Source organism: Doryrhamphus excisus, chromosome 1 (genome assembly GCF_030265055.1).
Source record: "Doryrhamphus excisus isolate RoL2022-K1 chromosome 1, RoL_Dexc_1.0, whole genome shotgun sequence".
NCBI lineage: Eukaryota > Metazoa > Chordata > Actinopteri > Syngnathiformes > Syngnathidae > Doryrhamphus > Doryrhamphus excisus.
The window spans coordinates 31712999-31736218 of NC_080466.1; the positions used below are offsets into that span (position 1 = coordinate 31712999).

The following is a 23220-nucleotide window of genomic DNA, read 5'->3' on the forward strand; positions in this document are numbered from 1 at the left end:
CTTTGAGTTTTTTCATTTCTTTTCATTTTGGTCAAAATGATAAAAAATAGCAGCTGATTCTGACCGCTTGTATTTTTGTAATATTCTGAATATCTATTTAATTGTATTTTATTAAAATGATTTAAATGAGCTGTTGTGATGATTTTGAAGGAGAGACAGCTTCTTAGCTTTACCTCCAACTGCAACAGCAAGTATTAGAAAGTCGGGTTGGTCGTGTGACCAATCACAGTGGAGTGGGCGTGCCCACGAAGTACAAATCTAAGGAAATACAGCTGGAATAGATTCTGGAAGAACTAGAAAGCTTTGTGTAGAGAAAAAAAAATGGACATGGACATGCCATGGCTGAGATGGACATGCCATGGCTGACATGGACATGTCATGGATGACATGGACATGCCATGGCTGAGACGGACATGCCATGGCTGAGATGATCATGCCATGGCTGAGATGGACATGCATTTTCTGTGCTCGATCTAAGAAGGTATTCCGTTTATTAATCTATCAATATTGAATCCTACTTCACCTCCTGAAGCAACTAACTGCGATAAACAAAAGATTATGGCATTGGGTAGTATAAAAGTATAAAAAAATAAATGTGAAGTATAAAAATAACAATGACAATGACACACATATATTATTATTGTATGGTTATTTTAGACACAAAAAATGATTTTACAAAAGCACAAGTCATCATAAAAAATGTAATTAAAGGGAGTAGGCAACAATATGGAGCAGGAAGTTACATCAGTTACACATTTTCACCACCAGGGGCGCTACTGGATTCATTATGAGCTCCTGATTTCTTATCATAGGATTATTAGGCGGAAATAAATAGTCGATTTAAATTCACAGTGTGATTGTGTGCTTGAAAGACATTGTTATATGATATATCATGATATGATATATTTGATCTTCCTTTACTGCCAATAACGCGACGGCCAAACCAAAGCATGAAAATGTTACAAAAGTCAAAGTTCTTCAAAGTTCTCGGCTGGTCTTCAAGCTTTGGTGTAACGCTCGCCGTTCAGGGGGGCCAGGGCCAGGGCGCCCATCTTGGCCCTCCGTCTGGCACTGCGCGAACAGGCCAAGTAGAAGATCTCCATCACGTTGAGCAGCACAGAGACACAGGACATGACCAGCATGAAGATGATGAAGATCGTCTTCTCGGTGGGCCGCGACATGTAGCACTCCACGGTGAAGGGGCACGGCTCCCTGGAGCACTCGATCCTGGGGTCCATGATGAAGCCGTACAGGTAGTACTGGCCCACAATGAAGGCCATCTCCAGCACGATGCGGAAGAAGATGGAGGTCATGTAGTTCCCCAACAGGTCGCCCTTGATCTTCACCTGACCCTTCTCGTCCGAGTACTTGGGGAGTTTGCTGGGGCTGCCGCCGGGGCTCCTCATCACCTCCCTCAGCTTGTTCTCCTTGTGGATGACGTGCATGACGTGGCCCAGGTAGATGAGCGTGGGCGTGGACACGAAGATGATCTGGAGCACCCAGAAGCGGATGTGGGAGATGGGGAAGGCGTGGTCGTAGCACACGTTCTTGCAGCCCGGCTGCTTGGTGTTGCAGATCATCTTGGACTGCTCGTCACCCCAAACCTGAAACGAGCAAACAAACGTGTCACCTGCGGCAATGCTGCTGTTCCTCTCTGGACCTGGGGGGCGGTTGGGGGTCAGATGTTGCTGTTAGGTGGATTATGCTCAGCATACGCATACCCACTGCGGGGAATTATTATTTGGTTTTTATTATTGTTATTATGTCTACTAAATTGAGTAATAGGAGTGTAACTGGGACTATAGGGGTGTTACTTTTCATGCCTAGAGGGCTCTAATAATGTTAAAATAAGGTTTTCTAAGCTCTACTAAAATATTCCAGTTATGAATATGGAATCCTACTTCAAAGTTCTGGAACCAACTAAAGACAATAAACAAAGCATTTCTGTAGAGAGGAGCGCCTTCCGTGTTGTACCGAGGGTGTAGTTCCCTCCCGTTGCCACCAGGGGCGCTCCAAGTTAAAGTACAGAAGTACAGAAGCAGAAGAAGTAAAGTGGACCTTCTCGGCGCCAGCTCCCAAGATCATGATCCGGAAGATGAAGAGAACGCTGAGCCACACCTTCCCGATGACGGTGGAGTGCGACTGCACTTTGTCCAGCAGGGACGCCAAAAAGCCCCACTCGCCCATCTTCAACGTGCGCTAGCGATGACGCGGCTTTGGACTGGAGACAACACAAACACGTCTAATTCATTGGACACGCACACATACGTTTTATGATGCTGCCACTTTCTACTGGAAACAACATATGTAAACACGTAAACATGTAAATACATAAATATGTAAACAGGTAAATACATAAACATGTAAATAAGTAAATTCATGACTATTCATGTTTTTATCCTGCTTCTTACAATCAACAGAATTTGTTTTTTTTTATGTCTATGACGTATTTTGCCTTTCTTTGCCAGAGGCCTCATGGATTCTTCTATATTTGGAAAGAAATATATGAAAATAAATAAAGAAATAAAGAAATAAATACAATATAATAGAAAAAATATTTAAAAAACACAAAAAAGTGAATACATTTTTCCCCTCCCTATCAATTTTTGTCCATTATTTTATAGTACTTAAAGGTAAATATGAAATCTATTTAGCCAGAATACAGAATAAAGCTTCCTCTTCCAGCTGAGGGCCGCCTATAACAGCAAGTCAATCATCAAGTGATGAATTTGTGTAATTATTTCTTACATTTTCACCCAACGGAAGTTAAAACAACTAGAAATCATTTCTTCCCTGGAAGCTACCAGCCCATATGTGAGACAAAACATACAAATATGATCATTAACGCATACATACATACATATGCTGATTTATTCTTCATAATAAATGAAAATGTGTCCGAGTCACAGAGACAGAACCAACATGCCAAAATGTGTCACTAGTCATGCTGACCTTCTGTGTCATTTTCTGTGTAATATGAAATAAGGTAGAATGCAAAGAAGGTGAAGGAACGTCTACCAGTAGGAATATTCCTTAAAGCCGCAGACACGCTCGTTACCTTGTGGTGGACCAGCGTTGGTGTTTGCAGTCCAGCTGATTGTTCTCCTCAATGACGGAAGGAGCAAAGCAAAGCAAAGCAAAGGTGAGCTGCGGCCCTCCTGCTGCTGCCTTGAACTTTAGATGATGAACTTGCGCAAGGCGTGCGGGCGTCACGTTGTCCCTGCAAATGGTAGGTTTATGCCACGCACACACATTTTTGGGCTGACAAACGGCGAGATTGTGTTGGTTAATGATTGTCCTTCTCACCGCCACGTGTCAGACGCCATTTCACAGATGAAAATAAACATCTGTGTATTTGTACTCAACTCATGTGTTTGGATGTGTACAAGTACACCGTCTGATGGCTGATTGTGTAACTCTATCTATTCTAACTCTATCTATCATTTGTAATATGAAGGCCTTGACTGAGGACGGAGGGCAAAGCAGTCGTGGAGATTTATAACACCGCTATTCCTATTTCAACAAATGATTTACAGGCGGAATTATTTCCAACAAAGGAATTGATCTGAAGGGGACCTTCTGGGTTCTTTTTATTGCATCGCCGTCATTTCATCTGTCAAATGGAAATCATAGATTTATAGCTTCAGAAACACTAATCACGACAGTAAGAAAAGCCAGGAAATATTTCATATATTGCATCACACTTTACATGGACATACAGTACTTGTACATGCAGTACTTGTCGTTCCAGACACCTTAAATATATCTCAATGATTGGTAAGGACATGAATAAAATACTACGACAATTAATGCTACTACTACCGCTCATAATATTACTATTGTCAATAAACCACAATTACTGATTCATAAATAAACATATATATCACACATTGCAGTACTACTATCATTTCTACTACTACATGACTACTAATATTAGTATTAGTGCAAGAAAAATGGTATTAGTACTACTAAAACCATTGCTACAGCTACGATTACTACTACTACTGATGATAATGATAGTAGTACTAGTCATTCCAGAAACTATTTCTAGTACTATTATTATAAAAATACTATCATTAACATTACTACTACTATTAGTAGGAAAAGTTGTTCCACAAACCACCTTAAATAAAGAGTAAGTCATTTGTAACTGGAGGTACTAATACTACCTTTACTACTATTAGTAGTACTTATAGTGGTAGTAGCAACATAGTAGTAGTCATTCTAGAAACTATTTCAACTCAAGTAAATTGTATATTGAGAAGTAATTTAAAATATTGGTATTACGACTACTCATAGCAATACTATCACTAGCACGAGTACTACTACTACTACTACTAATGATCATAATATGTATACTGATAAGAGTAATAGAGGCTACATGAGTCTCTCCACAAATGATGAACCAATACATCAAATACTGCTATTTGTACTACTCATTCAAGTACTATTACTGCTACCACAACTACTACTGCTATGAATAATGCTCATACTAATAATGAAACATTTGGTTTTGTATCAAACTTTAATCATTGGTCAAAACCAACAGCATAGAAAAAAAGACATCATCATCATCATCTTCATCATCATCATCATCATCATCATCATCATCATCATCATGGTGATTCCTGTAATAAGTTAAAAGAATCAACAAGCCAAAAACATCAGCATAAATATCTTATTGCACCTCCGCCATTATTAGACTTTCATTGTTTCCAAAGTACTAAGCCAGGTGTCCCTCAGGAACTAAGACAGGGAGAACCACAACCAGAACCAGAACCGGACATCATGTGGTCCAAACACACTCACGCGCTACATGCTAACAGTTCTAATGGCCGCCAACCAGGGGGTTCTCCTCCTTGGCGCCGTCCAGACTTCCTCCAATGCTGTGGCTGGTCTCCAGCTCCAAGTTCTTCTTGTTCTGCTGGAGGGCTACGTCGGTGCCGGGCCACCTGGGTGGTGGAAGATCGACCGGGATCTGGGCGGGGGTGTACGTGCGGCCGCGAGACCTGGACTTGCACCTGGTGCACAGGAGGTAGAAGACCTCCACCACGTTGAGGAGCAGGGAGATGCAGGCCACGGCCAGCATGAAGATAATGAAGATGGTCTTCTCGGTGGGACGCGACATGTAGCACTGCACCGTGAAGGGGCACGGGGCCCTGGAGCAGGGGAACATGGGCACCATGATGAAGCCGTACAAGTAGTACTGGCCCGTGATGAAGGCGGCCTCGATGAGGATCTTGAAGACCAGCTGGGTCAGGTAGCTTCCCAGAAGCTTCCCCTTCACCTTCACGTTGCCTTTCTCGTCCGTGTACTTGGGCGACTTGAAGCGGCGTGGCCCCCCGGGGCTGGCCAGCTGCTCCCTCAGCTTCTTCTCCTGGTGGATGACGTGCACGGCGTGGCCCAGGTACACCAGCGTGGGCGTGGACACGAAGATGATCTGGAGGACCCAGAAGCGGATGTGCGAGATGGGGAAGGTCCAGTCGTAGCACACGTTCTCGCAACCGGGCTGCTGGGTGTTGCAGATGAAGTCCGACTGCTCGTCGCCCCACACGCTCTCGGCGCCGGCACCCAGGACCATGATCCGGAACAGGAAGAGCACCGTCATCCAGATCTTTCCGATCACTGTCGAGTGGGACTGGACCTTGTCCAGTAAGGTTGACAAGAACCCCCAGTTGTCTCCCATCTTTGGTACTGATGTTCAAACACGTATCTGGGGTGAAGAAGAGGACATATTGGATGGGTGGGTCCACAGAAAACCAGGTGGACCCGACAAACCAGGTTGCAGCTTTAGCAGAGGAGCACTGAAAGGTTTGGTCGTTTTTACGTCACCCCTCCCTAGACGCAGAACCTGTGCCCTGCACCCCAAAATGCACAAGGCCCCATTGTGCTCTAGTAGTGTAATGGTACAGCTGCTGCCCCTTCAATCCCATATGAGTTCAATCCCAGTATGTCATGTTTTCATGGTGACCCCCCTGCTTGTGATGCAGTCATTTTGGCTCCTGGTTCAACTCTGCTTAGGGCCCTAATTGGCGGCCCAAATAACATATTTCAACCTATCCGACTTCCGTGGGCAAAACACCATCAGCCCCTGGGAATTCTGCCTAGCAACAAGAGCTTTGCTTTCGAAGACCAGGACAAGTCTTAAGTTGCAAGGTAGCAAAAATTCTTTGAGTTACTGTATTTTCTAGGAAGTATAAAATAAAGTATAAAAATAAAAAATATAAGATAAAGTATAAAATAAATATAAATAATAAATATAAAAAATAAAACAGAAAAAGCATACAGTCCTCTTTTGTTGTGTGCTTGGTATCAGCACCAGGGCCAAAAGGTGTTGCAGGGAAGGACAGCAGCTGTTGGGCAGCCGTGTGTCTTTTCATGTAAACAAAGTGAAAACATAGGAAACCACTAAAGTAAGACATCGATTTCAGCTGAAATATGTGAAATCATAAACAGACGCTCTCATCTTACCTGACTTCCCGGGGTCCCAGTGGACTGTCTCTGGTGGCGTCCACGCACAGACTGAACTGGACCTTGGAGCGGGGTGGAGGGTGAGGCGGGTGAGGTGCGTTGATGAGAGGTCACATTGTGCAACACGCATCCCTCCACAGCCGTGTCACTTTGCACCGGCGAGTGAGAGTAGAGTAATGATTGACGGCAACGACAAAACGCTCTCCTCACGTGTTTCATCATTCAGTTCATCACGGAAGGATCGATAGCCTCGGCATAAAAGAATCAAGTTTCACTGACTCAACAGTAAAAGACTCAAGATTCACTGACTCAACGGTAAAAGACTCAAGTTTCACTGACTCAACGGTACAAGACTCAAGTTTCACTGACTCAACAGTAAAAGACTCAAGTTTCACTGACTCACGGTAAAAGACTCAAGTTTCACTGACTCAACGGTACAAGACTCAAGTTTCACTGACTCAACGGTACAAGACTCAAGTTTCACTGACTCAACAGTAAAAGACTCAAGTTTCACTGACTCACGGTAAAAGACTCAAGATTCACTGACTCACCATTTCATGAACTCACGGATAGAAGACTTTAGATGATTCAATGATTCACAAGCACGCCGCAAAGACTCCTGATGTATCGGAGTGACTCGAGTGAATCAATACCTGATTCAAGTGGTATGTTTGTTTATTTTATTACATCTGAAAAAAGACAAGAGATTTTTGTTGGTTTTTATTCCCAAATTAAATTGTATAGTGAATATTGTATATAGTATGCACACTTTTATATGCAAGTGATTAAAAAACAACAGAGAGGTGAAAGGTCAAAGAAGAATGGATATTGAATATGAAACTTTATCGATATAAGATTGCAAGGTGCTTACAATGATTGCATTATGCTAAAATGAAGCATTGGGTCACACAGTACGGAGCACTAGTTGGTAGGGGGATGCCCCCCCCATCAGATATGCACCTCCCCCGTGTTGCCAGGCAACATTTTTCCAGCCAGCTCTTTAACTCCGCCAGCGACGCCAAACTTGCGTCCCTCCAGCTCCAGGTTGACACGGTTCTGGATCACTTCGTCCTTGAGCGCGTAGGCCTTCCTGTGCGAGGCCGGGGGTGTGACGGGCGTGACGGTGTAGTCCCGCCTCCTGGTCATGCACTCCTTGGCGGCCTTGCCGCACAGGTGGAGCAGCTCCACCACGCTGAGCGCCAGTGATAGCAGCGCCGCCGCCAGCATGAACCAGATGATGAGCGACTTCTCGGTGGGGCGGGACAGGAAGCAGTCCACCTGGTGGGGGCACGGTGAGCGGGAGCACACGTAGCGGGGGTCCAGGGTGAAGCCGTACAGGAAGTACTGGCCCAAGATGAACAAGACCTCCAGGCCTATCTTGGCCACCAGGTGGAGGATGTAGCTGCGAAGGAGGCGGCCGCGGATGTTCACCTTGCCGCCGCTCTTCGTGTACTTGGGGATTTTGTAGCTCCGCCTCAGGAACAACATGGCCTGATCATCCAGCTCTGCCTGCTTCTTCATCTTGTCCTTCACCTGGCAGACAAAGCCTGCTTAGATGCTGAGCGACCAGTAGAATTCTTTCATGAGTCTGTGTACCTTCTTCTCGATGTGGATGACGTGGAGGACGTAGCCGAGGTACACAAGAGTGGGCGTGGCCACGGCGATAATCTGCAGGGCCCAAAAGCGCACGTGGGAGATGGGAAAGGCCAAGTCGTAGCAGACGTTCTCACAACCGGGCTGCCTGGTGTTGCAAACAAAGTCGGACTGCTCGTCGCCCCAAACCTGCGCCACAGGACAGCCACGTTACAACCCCTCCCACCCGTGTTGACATCATCTACGCCATCTCCTGAAGGATGGGAGCTGACCCTCTCGGCACCGGTGGTCAGGACCAGAATGCGGAAGACAAACAGAACCGTCAGCCAGACTTTTCCGATCACCGTAGAGTGGCTCTGCACTTTGTCCAGCAGGCGGCCCAGGAGATCCCATTCACCCATTGCCGTCGCCACTTAGCCCGCTTCCTGTCCCTTCAGCAAGACAACAACGTGATACGTCAAGAAAATACCACAATATGCCAGCAATGCTCTCAGTGCTGTTTAGCGCCAGCTGTTGGATCTGGTGGGGCACTGCCTCACTTCATGCAATCATGCAAATCAAGTACTTTTACTTGGAGCTGAGATCAGCATTGAGAGAGAACATTACACAAGATAAAGTGTTTATTTTTTGCCTCAAGGTCGTCTTATTTGTAATTTTGTTAACAATAACAAAGGTCATGTGAGCCCATGTTGCATTTTGGAGGCCATAAACCACACTGATAGGAGTTGCAGCTGCACATGATGTGTCCGAAAACACACACTTGTTGTAAACGACACCTTAACCTTGGCTGACATACACACACACACACACAAGCAGAATGAAGCTCCTGCAACAACCCCCCCCCCCCCCCCCCCCATATTTCAGTCATAATAAATAGTAATCGCAAATAAGAATCAGTGTAAGAATAAATAAATATGAATAAATAGAGATAAACAAGAGACAGCACAAGGGTCGCATGGTGGTCAAGTGGTTATCATGTTGGCCACACGGTCAGGAGATGGGGAAGACCTGGGTTTTATTCCCCACTTGGGCATCTCTGTGTGGGCTTTGCATGTTCTCCCCTAGCGTGTTTAAGTTCCATCTGTTCCATAATTGGATTCCACATACTGAAACGTTGCATATACTTTAAATATTCCAACTGTAGATTCTCCCTGAGGTTGGATTTGTGTAGAAAAACATGGATGATAATTTATTGTTAGCTTTAGCATTATTTTAGATGTTTGAAGTTGAATTAGCTGAGTGTTCCAACAATATCAGAAACAACTGCCAGTATGAAACATAGCAGCGGCACAAGCCCAATAATCATTGCTACATGATTACATCACAAATCTCATCTTCGTCATCTTGATCATCACACCAGCATTTGATGCGGCTTATCTGGTGTCCATGACAACCAGGCTAGACAAACACTTACCTGGAAAAGCAAGGTGAGAAGAGGATGATGAAGGAGCGATCCTTAGCAGGACCACGACAGCAGAAAGTGAGCGAGAAGTTCTACCATTCTTCTTGAGGCCTTCTTATCAGCAAGGTTCCCGTCCGATGAACAGGAGACCTTCAAGCGACGCATGTGAGAGGCCCGGAACAGTCTACCTTATTTTGTCTGGAAGTCTTTTTTGGAAGGACGGGAGGTGGAGCGAAAATGTCATCCAGTTTGTATACACCCCGGAGCAAAAATGTGAAGACCAGTTTTGCCATAATTCAGACCATTTTTGGACTGCTGGATCTTAAGGAGGTTCTAAGTGGAGCCTCAAAAAGCAAAAAGAAATAGGCTCTTTGAGATTGGACACTAGGAGCAAGCATGTTTCCTTTATTTCAACGTGCACCAGAGTTGAAATGCCTCTTCCTTTGCCCCTTTCCACCCCTCTACTCAGTTTTTCTTTAGCTTACTGTAAATCTGCCAATTAACTATTTGAAGATAGACAGCAAAACAAATGTATTGTTTTTACTTTATTCCATTGAATAAGTTAATAACGGCCTTGGACAGCATGTTCACTTGCATTGATGACAGCGGACGTGCACAAACACTCAGCTGGTGGGGTGGGGTGTGGGGTGTGTGTGTGTGTGGGGAGGGGGGGGGGTTGTAGGATAAACTCCAGTTGATGCCTCGGCGTGTAAGTGATGTGATGTGATCAAAAGTGTGTGTTTGATGCGTATCACAGTCACGTATCACACTGATGGGGTGTTAGCAGTACATCAACACAATGCATACATTTCCAACAATCACAAATCTACATTGGTAAAATACAGGAAGCAGGAGGAGGAGGAGCCTGATTTTAACTCCAACCGATGAACATTCGTGACCCCAGAACCCAAATCCACTCTGGGATGCACCTCATGAGCCCATACTGGAATGAAAAGAAGAAAGGTGTCACCCAGTGGAGAACAACGCCAACACAACACGGAGCCATTGTACTGACCTGCAGCGTGTGCGGCCAATAGCCTGTGGTTCTGTTGGACACGCCCAGGGTGGAGATGGCGTGGCGAGCGTAGACCTCCGGCGTTGGCGCGAACCAGCCCTCCGTGGACGATGCCGGCTGACGCTTACTGGAGGCGATCTAGACGGTAAGACATGTTGAAATAAATACCCGTGGTCATACCTTTACAATAATGCAACGTGTGATGGACCTGGAATGGAATCAGACTTTGAGCAAAGATCCCTCGGCCGCCGTACTCCACATGGAGAGCTCGGGAGAAATGATCCAAGTACCCCTGAAAAGCAGAAGATCTTCAACATGTAAAAGATGGGCCTTCTCCCACCAAACAAAATAGAATCCTCACAGTGGAGGCGGTGAGCGTCACTCTTCCAGGTAGCGGCCGGCAGCAAGCGCCGGAGGAGATATTGACCACAGCTCCTTTACTGCGCTCCACCATGCCCGGCAGCACCAAGCGGGTCAGCAGCGTGGCGGCCGCCAGGTTCCTCGCCACCACGTCCATCAGTCTCTGTTCAGGCATCTCAATCAGGCTCTGGGGCGAAGTGCACAACTCGTCCACACAGTTGACCAGGAAACCGACGTCTTTACCCCTCAGAGCTTCTTTGATGGACTTGCCGGCCGACGCGTCCCAGCAGAGGTCGGCGCAGACGAGGAGGATTTCCACGCTGTAGATCTGGGAGAGATGTCTGGCAAAGTCTCCGATGGCAGTAAGGTCCTGGGAGACAAAAATGATGCTGAGGCCCTGCCTGGCCAGCTCCTCCGCATAGGCCTGGGCCACAGGCTCGGATGCACCTGACGGGAGGGAGGATAATATTGATCTACAGGTGGAAAGTGATGTTTATTGATATTGTTCTGTCTTACCGTAAATGACAGCCCAATCGCCATATCTTTGGGTAAGCTTCCTACTTGGGATCATCCTAGGTAGGAAATGCACCCTGACCAACACGCAGCAGTCCCGGAGCAGGATGACAGCCCTGCTGGCCGTGTACAGAGCACCCACCACAGCCAGTGTCTCAAAGTAAAAACCGCACGATCGGGAAATTTCCCTGTACAGCAAGTGGAAGCTGTCCACCGCCGCCATGCTCCCACAGTGTGAATGCTATGCTAGCACACGCCTACTCTGTCAACGCAGCGTCAAGGTTTGCCTGATAACACGGCTCAGTCGTATCATTAAAATGTTCCTACATGATATATGTTTGCGATTGTCTTCCGATCACTCTCAAAAAAACCCAAAACCCCCAAACTTCTACAGCTCTGCCATGTAGCAGAGTTGCCTGAATGAAACCCGGAAGAAGGAGCAAAACAAGGAGTCACGTGATAACGTGTTGGGAGGGATTAGTGTTACATTCAATGTATCGTGAGAAAAAACATGCTCTTCATAGCATCGTGGATATTTGGAAGACTTTGTACAGTGATTCTAATGAAATTAACATAAGTTGTGGACTTAATATAGCATTCGTGTTGTATTTGTGTGCACATGCTTCCAAATCTAAATTGTTATGTGAGTATCGCGTATTTTAGAATAAATAATAATAAATCCTCTTCATCTGAAGGCAGCGCGGAGTTTATTCTGGTATCCCACAATGCACCGCGGGAGGTAGCTGTTTCCACAGAGACGCGAACGGCGACTCGAAAATGCTGCCTGGTTTCAAGAAAATGAATTAAAGTATCATTTGGTACGTCAATTGTGTCTAATTGATATTGTTTGTAATGTTTTGTCGCTGGGTGGTCCCCGTTCATCTGGGCAGGAAGCTAACGCATAGCATGTTTGTTTGAGCTAGGTTAGCATGTTGACATGTACATAGCTACAGTAGTCAAGCTGACGGGGGGGAGAGCGAGAGAGAGAGAGAGTGTGTGTGTGTGTGTGTCTTTATCTTTATCTTTATCTTGTGTGGTGTCGAGCTACGCATTGAGTCTGAAAATCAATTCATATATGAAATTACGTGAGATTAATACAGGACAGTAGTAGCAATAACAGCACAGAGCAAAACAAGTATAAGCAAAGTCCAGATCAAATATGCTATTTAAACACTTGCAGCCATGTCTTCGGAAGATGAGGAGCACTTTCAGGCTCTGCTCAAGCAGCTCCTGAAAACCATCAATGACCGGCTCTCTGGCGCTCCTTCACCTCAAAGTGCCGAGGAGATCCTTCTTCAACTGGAGGAGACTGACAGGAACTTCCACAAGTGAGCTCAGAACACAAAATGGACATTTGTACAACAGCTCTAAGAGCTCCGCCATGTCTCCTCTACTGTTGTCCTTCCAGCTATGAGTTAGTCAAGTACCTGCGTCACTATGTGGAGACTTCACTGGGCAGCGTGGTGGACGAGGAGATCAGGAAATTGAGCGGTAAAGATGGCCAACACATCGGCTCAGGTCATGACACGCTGATCCACTCGGTGACCAACGGGAGCAGAGCTTCGGCACAGTGAGTCAAGCCTGGACACAAGTACGAAGAAGGGAGCCACCGACATTGTTTCCTTGTCATTCCCAGGTACCTGCAGATGACGCAGACTTTGAAAGCCACCATGACGGCGGCGGTGGAGTCTTTGGTCAGCAGATTTGAAGAGGACCAGCTGAGGAAGGGGGAGATGCGCCAAAGGGAGGGGCAGCACAACCACTATGCTGATGACTGCTCGGACAGCGATTCCTCCTTCAACCAGGTCACAGATGCAGCCGTAAACCAGTACTCAGTACTCAGCATTGGCTAACTTTCACTCATCTTTCACCCATTTTCCAGAGTTATGCCTTCATTAGGCAAGAGCAACTGCAGGCTTTGGCGGAGAAACTGGATGCAAGTCAACCCAAGGAGGTGAGGATGACGATGATTCACTCCGTACGTCCTAATGCCACGCTCTAGGTGGAGCGTCAGCACTCCTATGGCTGCAGATTGAAGATGAATTTCATGTTTGTGCGTGTAGGTGCGCAGGGAGGCTCTGCAGGTGCTCTGTTGTGCTCCTCCGTCTGACGTTCTGAGCTGTGAGAGCTGGGCCCACCTACGGCAGAACCTGTGTGCAGCTCTGATCGAACCCGATAGCGCTCTCAGAGTGAGCTAGCTTGTCATCTCATTCTTTAACCAGACGGCCCATTGAGGGCAACGGACATGGAACAATGATTACTAATAACTAACTAATTAGACACCATCTTTCCTGCAGGATCTCATTCTTCGGTTCTTTGCAAAAAGCTTCTCCTCCTCACCTCTGAATGTCACCCGGGAAATCTACACCAGCTTGGGTAGGATGTCATCCTCACTTTAGCCGATTGTCGGTAGTACCAAAATAATCAGAAATGTCCGATAATATGTGCTAAGATATTATTGGACAATACTGGCATAAGAATGACATTGGTATTGTTTTTTCTGAATTTTTTCAATCGTTTTTTTGTTTACAACCTCCTGGGCTGGGGTGACATGATATCGCCAGTCAGATCATTAGTGAGACGCATATTTACGATGCATTGTTGTCCGCCTCCGACACAGCTAAAAGCGTGGAGACCATTTTTCTGTCCCTGAAATTGAGCTTGCCAAGCGTCCCGGCTGGCTTGGACATCAACAGGCCTGAGATCAGCTCACTCCTCAAGCAGGTACGCTAATCATCATGACATGGCTTGGTCCCTGGAGATGTGGCTTCCTTTCCTCTTTGTGCTCGCCTCCTCAGATGCGGCTGATGAACGACTTTCAAAAGGAGGTGACCGCTTTCTGGATCCGACATCCGGAGAAGTGGGTGGCGCCCGTCAGGCCGCTGGTTGACATTCTCCGTTACGAGCATAGGAACATTTTTCTTCCTCGTCTTCAGGTACATGGAGGAAATCATCGAGAGCACCTTTTCTCTTTTGTGTCTCCATTGTGAGCCAGCCTCACAAGCTGAGGAGAAAGCCCTGGAGCCCATTCACCTCCTGGCAGTCCTGGACGTTGAAGCCGCTTGGTTCAAAAAGTGGATGGTATGTGTTGTGTCAGAAATGAGGAATTTAGATTTGTGGATGGTTTTTTGTTGTTGTTGTTACTGGCTTTATTTTCTCTGCTGTGTCTCAGCATGGCTCCTACAGCAGGACCGTAGTTCTCAGACTCCTGCAGGGCAAATACAAGAGTTTGGTGAGTGCCTGACATTATCATTCATTAGTTTTTATGCTTATACTAATGTCTTTAATAAGTGTCTGAGGCTTATTAAGGGCTTAAACCTGGACTGTCATGTTTATTGCAAATGTTGATCTGAAATTGGAGAACATCCACATAAAATAGGTCAAATAATTAACATGTGTATACATTATGTAGTACGTATATAAAAACATATGACTGAAAACAAATGCATGGTTCCTGGGGATTGTGATGATATGCTGTGATGCATGGGTACATTCATTTGTAATTCTGTCAGCTGTTGGCCCCAGTGTGCGAGTGCGTGTGTGTGTGTGTGTGTGTGTGTGCGTGTGCGTGCGTAATTCACACACCAAAGTGTCAGACGGAGCGGAGAAAGTTTGTGATTCTTGAATCCCCCAGCTTCCATCTGCCTTTTCAAGAGGAACCGCTCCCTGAACAGCCTCTGAATTAACTGTCAATAAATCCAACGTAATCCCCCTCGTAAAAGCAGCAAAAAGAAAAGTTTTTGCCCCCCCAAAAAAGCGAGCAGATGTTTATGATTCAGAGTTAAGTTGACGCTCTGCTGAATAACTTTTTAGATGGAAGCATCTGTGCAGCAGTGCGTCCTCTACCTGGAGTCAGGCCAGACTTCCACTCATCTCCAGTGTGAGGAGGAGCAGCACAGCCCAGGTGGGACTGAACAGCACTCAGCCGTGTGAGGATGCTGACAATTCAGTTGATGGCCATCTTTGGGAGTCAGTGGTGATCCTATTTTGGCGTGCTTTGCCGCCAAAGACATCAGGGGGACTGGGCAGACATTGATGATGACATCATCTGGACAACAAGGAAATGAACAAACCATACCAAACCATGTTTATGTTTTAGGCTTGGACCAGAGGAGCGTCTACACTGCCAAGGAGCTCCAATATGCCGTTGTCGTCCATTCACTGTGCGTCTTAGGCAAAGTCCTGCTCTACTCCAACGGGAGGAAGCTCTTTCCCGTCACAGTGAGGTCACGCAAAGGTGCGACCATCCTTTAAACAACATGAGTGTGTGTGGCAGGACGTGCTTCTTGTTACGTGGAATCACAAACACACGATGCATGCACATGTTTTATTGTCTTGTTCACATTAAAATAATCTACAGTATTTACAGCAACACCGCCCTCCGTCTTAATCATTGGCCAACTTATGTAAGGTGAGGAACGTCTGCTGATATGTGATTGTGAAGACTCATTGTCTGCAATCACTACTTTATTAAGGCTGTTTAGATCATATCTTGTAGAAGTATCGATGGCCTCCGTTTAATCATTGGACTGATCACGGTGGGAGGGGGTGCTCTTTGCTTATGCCTGTTTCACAACTTTTCGCATTTTGTCTGTAATTGGAAAAATACGTACTAAACTGTTCCGTTCACCAAGCTCCCGATCTCATTCCACTTCGCTGAATCTCAAGTAATTTCACTCTGTGGTTCATGTCGGTCAGTATGAATTAACATGTTAAAAGTCTGCAAAATACGGTCCTTTGAACTGAAGGGAACATATCCATTCAAAATAAGTGGATACCTCACATAGGGACTTCAACATGTAAAATGATGTAAAATTTGTGAACATTTAAAGGGGAGTTGCAGTTTTGGGGGAATTTTGCCCAAATTGTGAAACATGAAGACGCATTCATAGAAAAGGGAAAGACATATGTGTTAATTGTTATTGTTGAATATTTTGTGTACGTGGTTGTCCTTATTTCAGAACCAGTCAGCCTGACAGACCTGCTTGTCATCCTCATAAACATCATCTACCAACACCCCGAGCCTTTGTGCGCTGATACTTTACACACAGGTGGGCACACACACACACACACACACACCCACATCCACACCCACACACCCATAGGCTTGAAATACGCCAGAGGTTTCAGCCTCTAATCAGCAAGTGAGTGAGGGAACAATGTGGTCCTTCTTGTTAGGTGTAGCAAACACTCTTCACGCCTATCTTTTATCTGGTAACCTTGTAGTGAGTCACACAACACCATGTGGTAGACCTGGCCTTATCATTGCCCCATTACTACTCCGCCTCCCTTCACTTTATCACGGGGGCGTCACAGCTTGACATGACTATCATAATCATCATAATTATTATGAAATGCGCTATTCATCCAAGCATATTGTTGGTTTTTACACTTTGTGTCAGACTCGCTGTCACCCAGCAGCCTGGTGATGTCAACGCTGTGGATGATATGCGAGCGGGCCGAGTGCGCCGACGAGTGTCTCCACAAACCGGCCGTCATCGAGACGCTGCTGGCGCCCGTCATCGCTCTGCTCGGCGGTCACCAGGTGACTGACGCCACATATGTTTTAGTCACCTGTTACACCTTTTCGCACTCCACTTCTCTCCTCTCCTCTCCACTACTCTCCTCAGGTATTACATATAAAATGTAAAAAAACATAATATATCACAGCTTTGCTGGGAATGCTTCTGGCTTCCCAGCATGCCTTGCTTCACTTGTTTTATAAAACGTTTCCAGCTGTGTGTAGTCTAGTCCCACAGTAGCTGTAGTACAGTCGGCCCTCGCTATATCGCAGTTGCAATATTGCTCCCTCACTATATTGGGTTTCTCAAAATATTATTTGAAAAATGATCAAGTGTTTCGTGGTTGTCGCCGAGGGCGCTGTCACTAATATCAAATGTTGTCAAGTCACAATATGGTCCCCCACTCTAAACTTTCTTGCTCGCTGTGTGTGTGTGTGTGTGTGTGTGTGTGTGATGTTTTCAGGCCAGAATAAAGAGCCCCGAGTCCATACTGCCTCTCATAGCTGACATCCTGGCTCGTATGGTGAACACAGACAGAGGACTAGCGCTCTTCTTGTACGAGAGGAACCTGCTGGTCGGCCATGGAGAGAGGTCAGACAACGACACTACATTCATTCGCCAACAGGTCATCCCGGTTCTGCTCACACTGGGCCTATGCCAGTTAAGAGCTGAAAGGGTCTGGCCCGTTTATGTCGACATGTATTGGAGTATTGTGAACTTTATCATCGCTACAATGTTTTTTGAAAGGCAGATTTGTGGTTGTCCAAATCAACAAAAAACAACAACAGACGACAGAAACCGAAGGGCCACTTACTGATGATGGATACCGGCCGGTACTTCATTACGGTACATCATCTGGTGCCGATATCATTATCAACAGAAGAAAATGATACTGGTCGCCTCATGCATCTGGCAGAAGCCACAAGGAAATGTGTCAGCAGTGGCTATTTTCAGTGATGTCAACAACCGCTTATGTCGACATGAGTCAGCCAGTCCGTGGGATGTCGACTTAAACAGGGTCCACTGTAGTTCCTTTTCCTAACTCACATTTGTTTGTGCATCAGCCCCCAGTTAGATGTCTTCACTGTGATGAATTTTACATCAGGAAAACACCCAGAGCCTCAAACAACATAAATAAGTCAGGAAATTGAGTCCGAGATGATTTTTCTCTGGCACGCAAATCAGCCTGTACTGTATACCTGTCATCTTCTGTCTCCTACTCGCAGAGTCTCTGCCGCTTATGTTGTGGTTCAGTTCACCTTGAGGCTGCTGGATGAGGAGTTATCGTCGACGGGCAAAGCTGACGTGCCACGTGCACTGTGTGGGGCCTTCATCTTTGTGTGCAGGCAGCTGTACAACACGTGCGAGGGCCTGCAGGTCCTGCGACCGTACGGCCTGCACAAGGCTGCCGCTGCTGCCTGGAGAAAGGTCTTCCTTCCTGCACCTCCTTCACGTCATGTTTGCTTACTTTCCATATGGAACCCACGACATCACACGTACCAGCCAGGATGCACACAGCGGGAATCAATCACCTGTGGCTAAACATTTCATCTGCTGTCACGCAGCCTATGGTTTCTTCTACAAACCCCAATGCAGGGGTGTCTAAAGTGCAGCCCGGGGGCTGTTTTTATATTGCACAGCCGCACATTCTAAAAATATAGTTTAACAAAAAAACTAACAATTTCACAAAAATATCAAACTTGGTAATATTTCTACCAGCATAAAGTCAAAATATTAAGAGAAAACATTTATAATTTTATGAGAAACAAACAACCCATGAAGGAAGTTGTAAGTTCTGATGTGGCCCTCCCTGGAAAAGCATTTGGACACCCCTGATGAAATGTGACATAATTAGTGTTATATATGTATAGTGTACAGTGTATAGTTAATAGCTAATAATGACACTTGATTTTATGTATGCCTAGACCAGCTCCTTGTCAGAACGGATTCTGTCCCCCGTGCCTGGAAACAACCCTGAAACATCCACCCAGGAAAGGCTGCACATGTAAGACAAAACACATGACTTCAATGGTATCTTATATATTCTTATGGCAGAAACTCCCCAATACTTACAACCTGTCAGTATTGTCAACAAGCTTTATTTACTGTAATATTGTTGTAGTATTTATTCCAACAACAAATGCCAATGTCGGTTTTATTAACTTGCGTTTATTGAGTCCCCCCAGAGTAGCTTGACCTCATGTTGGGGCCGACTAGCTCATGTTGACATTTAAAGGTGGCTTTGTGGATGATTGATGACTGCTGGGGTCCATAAAACCCCACGTTACGTGCACTGACAACGGGGCTAATCTCTCCATGACCGTAACGAGTCGGGAAGCCTCCTCGGAATAGCCGTGCAGGTCAGAAGAGGTGCTTTATCGCATTTATTAACTCCCTAACTGGTTATGAACGTGTGCAGGTCGCTATGTTGACAGTAGCTAGCATGGATCGGAACAGGAGAACACCACATGGCTAATCATTGTTGTCTTCTTTGTCTTGGGAGCAGGCTCGTGTGGGAGGAGACGTTGTTGGACAGCCTGTTGAACTTCGCCGCCACCCCCAAAGGCCTGCTACTGCTTCAGCAGACTGGAGCCATGCAGGGGTGCATCTCCTACATGTTCTCCCGCTTCAACAAAAAGCTTCAGGTAGCTTTCTTTTGGAGGAATATTAATACGTCGGACACAACACGTGCAGGAAAATGTGTCCTTGGTGCAGGTACACAACGAGGGTGCACAAATTTAGCTGATGTTGCAGAACCTGACGTAAACTTTCCAGTTGCTGAGTCACACTGTTGTAAAGTGGTCGATACGAGTTAAAATATAAGTGAGCGTGATAAAGCTTTTGGCACCATCCCAACAGAAATGTGTAGCATTTTAGCTTGTTTTAGTGCTGATGCCGTTCAGGGGAAGGGCAGCTCTTATGGATGACAACAACTTCATCTTCACTTGATATTGTCGTAAATGGCTAGCACTTCTAGCAACACCGAGCTTCCCAAAGCGGGCTACAACAATTGTCATGGGTGGACTGACACAAAATGACAGGTCGTGTTTGATACACGACAGGCACAAAGAAAGTCTCCCAAGTGGTGCACACGATGTTTAGATTTCACTCCAATGAAAGGTTCATGTGTTCAGTGTGCAGGAGTTAGGGGTACATGGCTACAGGCCAGGTATCTGAAGGGATACGTCACTGTAAAAAGTCTGCTGTAACACAAGCATGTCCGCCCTCGGCGTGGATGTTGTGTCTCCTCTTTAGTATTCCTGCACGGTGTCGCTGGCTAATGCAAACCTTGAGAGCATCCCCGCGTGCACTCAATTTAGCGCCATTGTTTACTCATTCTTGTAATTGCCTCCCTTGTTTGTTTTGTGCTTTAATTAAGCACCATAATTACATTCAGGTCTATTTTTAGTCCGAGCCACCCGCACACCCTCACACGTCGACGTGTAATTGGGTTCCTGTGCCGCTTTGCCATTTTATTCTTCATGTCTGTGTGCTGTTCAAATACGTGGGATTCCGCTGACTGTTTCTCCTTCGCCGCATGACGTAGGTGAGCCGCTGTGAGAAGTTTGGCTACGGCGTCATGGTGACACAAGTGGCGGCGACGGCGGCAGGCGCAGCGGCTCTGCACCGATCCGGTACGGCCCACACTGTAGCTGGGATGTCAAGGCTGCGAGCCAGTGGTGTTTTTGCCTGGTCGGCATCAACAAAAATAACATGTTCTACTATCAACAAGTTAGACAGCTGCATGGCAAACATCCGTCTGAGAACAAAGACGTGCTAAAGCGGCTGCCAACAATTTGTCTTGTTGTGTTCCAGGCTTCGTGCAGGCCTTGGTGCTGGACCTCTGGTCGGCTCTGGAGTGCAGCAGTGAGGACGCCAGGGTGGTCCACCCCAAGCCCACTCCTATGGATCCAATTGACAGGACTTGCCTCAAGGTACCCGGTGTGTGTGCGTGCGGTGAATACAGGCAGCTAGTGAAGTGTGTGTGTGTGTTTGTCACTGGCTGCTTTACAGTACAAGCTGCTTTATTAGCGTGTTTGCTGCCAGCTGCATTTACTGGAGCGCCCAGAACCAGCTCTTTAAACAACCAATTATTCTTTGCACTGGTCTCCTCCAGTCCACTCACTGCAGGCTTTTGTCACTGCAGCGTCGTCTGCTGGATCAGGGTGTCTTTAATGGTCGTGATTAAATGATGCTGTTATCTCAAGCCTCATCCTTGTTGTGCCTTTGACCCGGTTATGTGTGTCTGTGTATGTGTGTGTGTGTGTTTGTCTGGCTGGGGCGCCTTGTGTCTCTAGTCTTTCCTCTCCCTGGTCAACGTGCTCTCCGCCTCCCAATCCTTGTGGCAGCTGCTGGCTGGACAGCCTTTAGCCAACAAGATTGAATACACACTGAGGGAGGTGCCAAGCTCTGTAGCCGTGAGTGGACACACACACACACACACACACACAGACACAGGCACATGCAAAAGAATAGAATAGGTCCATTATGTCATTGTTGCAGAACAATGAAAAGCATTCTAGCGGCATATTCCATTAAGAGATTCTGTTTGAGGAGACCCAAAGTGTGAGTATCTGCACAAAATAATTACAGCAGCGTGCCACAGCGAGCGTGGAATATTGCTTTGACCACATAAACCGTGAAGAACATGCACACGGAGCACACACTGTACACAACCTCCAAGCATGCACACTGATACTCACACACACACACACACACACACACACACACACACACACACACACACACACACACACACACACACACACACACACACACACACACCCTTGGTGCATGCAGTCCCTATTCTATCCATTTGAGGGCATGTGTGCACTTGCCATTGGGCCCTTCTAACAGCAATGCATCCTTACTTCTGCATACACACACACACAGATACACAGACACACACACACAGACAGATAGACCAATACACAGTTTCCAGCTAAAACATCATAAATATGTTCACTGTTGTGAGTTTGACAGCCCCTCACTGTGCTCCACAGGATGTGATTGACAGGCTGATTGCTGTGAATTCGGCCGCCAAGATCCACGCCCTCTTCCACTACGAGCAGTCGCACGCATTCGGCCTGAGGTGAGAGCGACGCTGTCACACGTTTAGCACGCACAATAATAACAACCACCAAGCGGTGGCATCGCTCCACTGCACGCAAACAAGCCCGACGTGAGCACATTAAGTGGTGAGGTGCTTTCACAGGACCCCCCCTCCACCCCATTGAACATACACACACCTCAGCCCCTGGCAGTGTTATATAACCCTGACGTGGCTCTTTATTCCGTGAACATGCAGAATACTTTAAAAGTATTTATGCAGCATGCTTTAAAGTATGCTGCATAAAAAGGAAAGCATTACTTGGAATAAGAAATAAGCTAGACTTTGTGTGTGTGTGTGTGTGTGTGTGTGTGTGTGTGTGTGTGTGTGTGTGTGTGTCTGTGTCTGTGTCTGTGTCTGAGTCTGACCACAGCGCTGTAGCGGGAATTAAGGCCCTCATCCTCCATAATTTGCTCAGGTGTTGATGTGTCACACTCCACATTATGGAGAATAAATAACTTCTCCAGGAATGTTTTGTTCTCCTCCAGAATGTCTGCTTTGACAAACGGAGCACACACAGAGTCAGCACATATCTTTACATAAATTTACACATACAAACAGTCCTCTATTATTTTCATTTTAGCACTTTTTTTGCAACATATTGATTCTCCTGGTTTAGGATTCTGCCACTGAATCATGACAGACATTCAGCGTATTTCAATGATGTTATAAAGAAACAGAACAACAGTGGAACCTCGGGTTTCATTATTAATCCGTTCCAAAAGGTCAGGTGAAAACCTAAACGGAGTGAACGGAGGTGCTTTTCTCCCCCATTGACTCCTTTCCAAAAAACACATTGGATACAGAATAATTCTAGTTTTACATGCAGAGTCTGGAATGTACCACTGGCCATAACATAGCAGCCATGGGCCGCAATTTGGACACCCCTGAGTTAAAGTGAGCGACTGCTTACTAGCCGTTGAGGAATGCCCTCGAGCAAGGCACCTCAGCCGTGAAGGAATCTGCTGGGCATCTCCATTTAATACACTTTTTAGTTATAGCGGGTCACACTTCATGAGTCCTTTCCACACTGATTTAGGTCATCATGAGGTAACTTGGGGTCTTGCTGCCTTGCTCAAGAGCATCCATCTTTAATGGCTTTTTAGTCCGCGGGTTTGTACAAGCTGGATCGCTATCATCAGCATCAGTGTTCAAGTGCCCTGATGGAAGTAAACCACCTGGTGAAGATGAAGAGCCAACATGCCTTCACCTCTCCTCTCTGTGCTGGCAGCAG

At 46.2% G+C, this 23220-nt stretch overlaps 4 protein-coding genes across 7 annotated transcripts in view; 1 reads left to right on the plus strand and 3 right to left on the minus strand.

Annotated features, from left to right (window-relative positions):
• Nucleotides 1–652: 652 nt before the first annotated feature.
• Nucleotides 653–6614, minus strand: LOC131138578 (gap junction Cx32.2 protein-like). The gene is made up of 5 exons (XM_058088028.1): nucleotides 6472–6614; nucleotides 4837–5713; nucleotides 3059–3105; nucleotides 2059–2199; nucleotides 653–1604 (listed from the first exon to the last, which is right to left on the minus strand). The coding sequence occupies exons 2-5, from the start codon at nucleotides 5684–5686 to the stop codon at nucleotides 999–1001; spliced, it is 1644 nt and encodes a 547-aa protein (XP_057944011.1). The 5' UTR covers nucleotides 5687–5713; nucleotides 6472–6614; the 3' UTR covers nucleotides 653–998.
• A 549-nt stretch (nucleotides 6615–7163) lies between these two features.
• On the minus strand, nucleotides 7164–9712 carry LOC131115288 (gap junction Cx32.7 protein-like). Its single transcript, XM_058064389.1, has 4 exons — nucleotides 9479–9712; nucleotides 8337–8495; nucleotides 8068–8253; nucleotides 7164–8004 (listed from the first exon to the last, which is right to left on the minus strand). The coding sequence occupies exons 2-4, from the start codon at nucleotides 8463–8465 to the stop codon at nucleotides 7420–7422; spliced, it is 900 nt and encodes a 299-aa protein (XP_057920372.1). The 5' UTR covers nucleotides 8466–8495; nucleotides 9479–9712; the 3' UTR covers nucleotides 7164–7419.
• Nucleotides 9713–9998: 286 nt separating this feature from the next.
• Nucleotides 9999–11798, minus strand: hsdl1 (hydroxysteroid dehydrogenase like 1). Its single transcript, XM_058064377.1, has 5 exons — nucleotides 11358–11798; nucleotides 10843–11288; nucleotides 10690–10773; nucleotides 10482–10619; nucleotides 9999–10409 (listed from the first exon to the last, which is right to left on the minus strand). The coding sequence occupies exons 1-5, from the start codon at nucleotides 11575–11577 to the stop codon at nucleotides 10338–10340; spliced, it is 960 nt and encodes a 319-aa protein (XP_057920360.1). The 5' UTR covers nucleotides 11578–11798; the 3' UTR covers nucleotides 9999–10337.
• A 100-nt stretch (nucleotides 11799–11898) lies between these two features.
• Nucleotides 11899–23220, plus strand: part of tbc1d32 (TBC1 domain family, member 32) — a 55150-nt gene continuing 43828 nt past the window's right edge. For all 4 annotated transcript variants that reach the window (XM_058064256.1, XM_058064263.1, XM_058064278.1 and 1 more), the window contains exons 1-23: nucleotides 11899–12172; nucleotides 12535–12682; nucleotides 12763–12924; nucleotides 12991–13159; nucleotides 13237–13308; nucleotides 13418–13543; nucleotides 13652–13730; nucleotides 13975–14078; nucleotides 14153–14214; nucleotides 14291–14435; nucleotides 14527–14586; nucleotides 15168–15258; nucleotides 15454–15591; nucleotides 16316–16405; nucleotides 16757–16899; nucleotides 17340–17467; nucleotides 18103–18304; nucleotides 18802–18881; nucleotides 19383–19521; nucleotides 20424–20511; nucleotides 20693–20811; nucleotides 21175–21294; nucleotides 21880–21968. In XM_058064256.1, the coding sequence (XP_057920239.1) occupies nucleotides 12537–12682; nucleotides 12763–12924; nucleotides 12991–13159; nucleotides 13237–13308; nucleotides 13418–13543; nucleotides 13652–13730; nucleotides 13975–14078; nucleotides 14153–14214; nucleotides 14291–14435; nucleotides 14527–14586; nucleotides 15168–15258; nucleotides 15454–15591; nucleotides 16316–16405; nucleotides 16757–16899; nucleotides 17340–17467; nucleotides 18103–18304; nucleotides 18802–18881; nucleotides 19383–19521; nucleotides 20424–20511; nucleotides 20693–20811; nucleotides 21175–21294; nucleotides 21880–21968 (2552 nt within the window). In that variant the 5' untranslated portion in view covers nucleotides 11899–12172; nucleotides 12535–12536. The remainder of the gene's footprint in view (nucleotides 12173–12534; nucleotides 12683–12762; nucleotides 12925–12990; nucleotides 13160–13236; nucleotides 13309–13417; nucleotides 13544–13651; nucleotides 13731–13974; nucleotides 14079–14152; nucleotides 14215–14290; nucleotides 14436–14526; nucleotides 14587–15167; nucleotides 15259–15453; nucleotides 15592–16315; nucleotides 16406–16756; nucleotides 16900–17339; nucleotides 17468–18102; nucleotides 18305–18801; nucleotides 18882–19382; nucleotides 19522–20423; nucleotides 20512–20692; nucleotides 20812–21174; nucleotides 21295–21879; nucleotides 21969–23220) is intronic.

Coding starts and splice junctions, on each gene's coding strand:
- LOC131115288 (XM_058064389.1), bottom strand. CDS start 8,465: ATGGGTGAATGGGATCTCCTGGGCCGCCTGCTGGACAAAGTGCAGAGC. Junction 8,254..8,336: donor TGACCACCGGTGCCGAGAGG/GTCAGCTCCCAT, acceptor CCTGTGGCGCAG/GTTTGGGGCGACGAGCAGTC. Junction 8,005..8,067: donor TCATCCACATCGAGAAGAAG/GTACACAGACTC, acceptor TTTGTCTGCCAG/GTGAAGGACAAGATGAAGAA.
- LOC131138578 (XM_058088028.1), bottom strand. CDS start 5,686: ATGGGAGACAACTGGGGGTTCTTGTCAACCTTACTGGACAAGGTCCAG. Junction 3,106..4,836: donor GGAGAACCCCCTGGTTGGCG/GCCATTAGAACT, acceptor TCCGTCATTGAG/GAGAACAATCAGCTGGACTG. Junction 2,200..3,058: donor CAACGCTGGTCCACCACAAG/GTAACGAGCGTG, acceptor CGTCATCGCTAG/CGCACGTTGAAGATGGGCGA.
- hsdl1 (XM_058064377.1), bottom strand. CDS start 11,577: ATGGCGGCGGTGGACAGCTTCCACTTGCTGTACAGGGAAATTTCCCGA. Junction 11,289..11,357: donor CGATTGGGCTGTCATTTACG/GTAAGACAGAAC, acceptor CCCTCCCGTCAG/GTGCATCCGAGCCTGTGGCC. Junction 10,774..10,842: donor TGACGCTCACCGCCTCCACT/GTGAGGATTCTA, acceptor TCTGCTTTTCAG/GGGTACTTGGATCATTTCTC.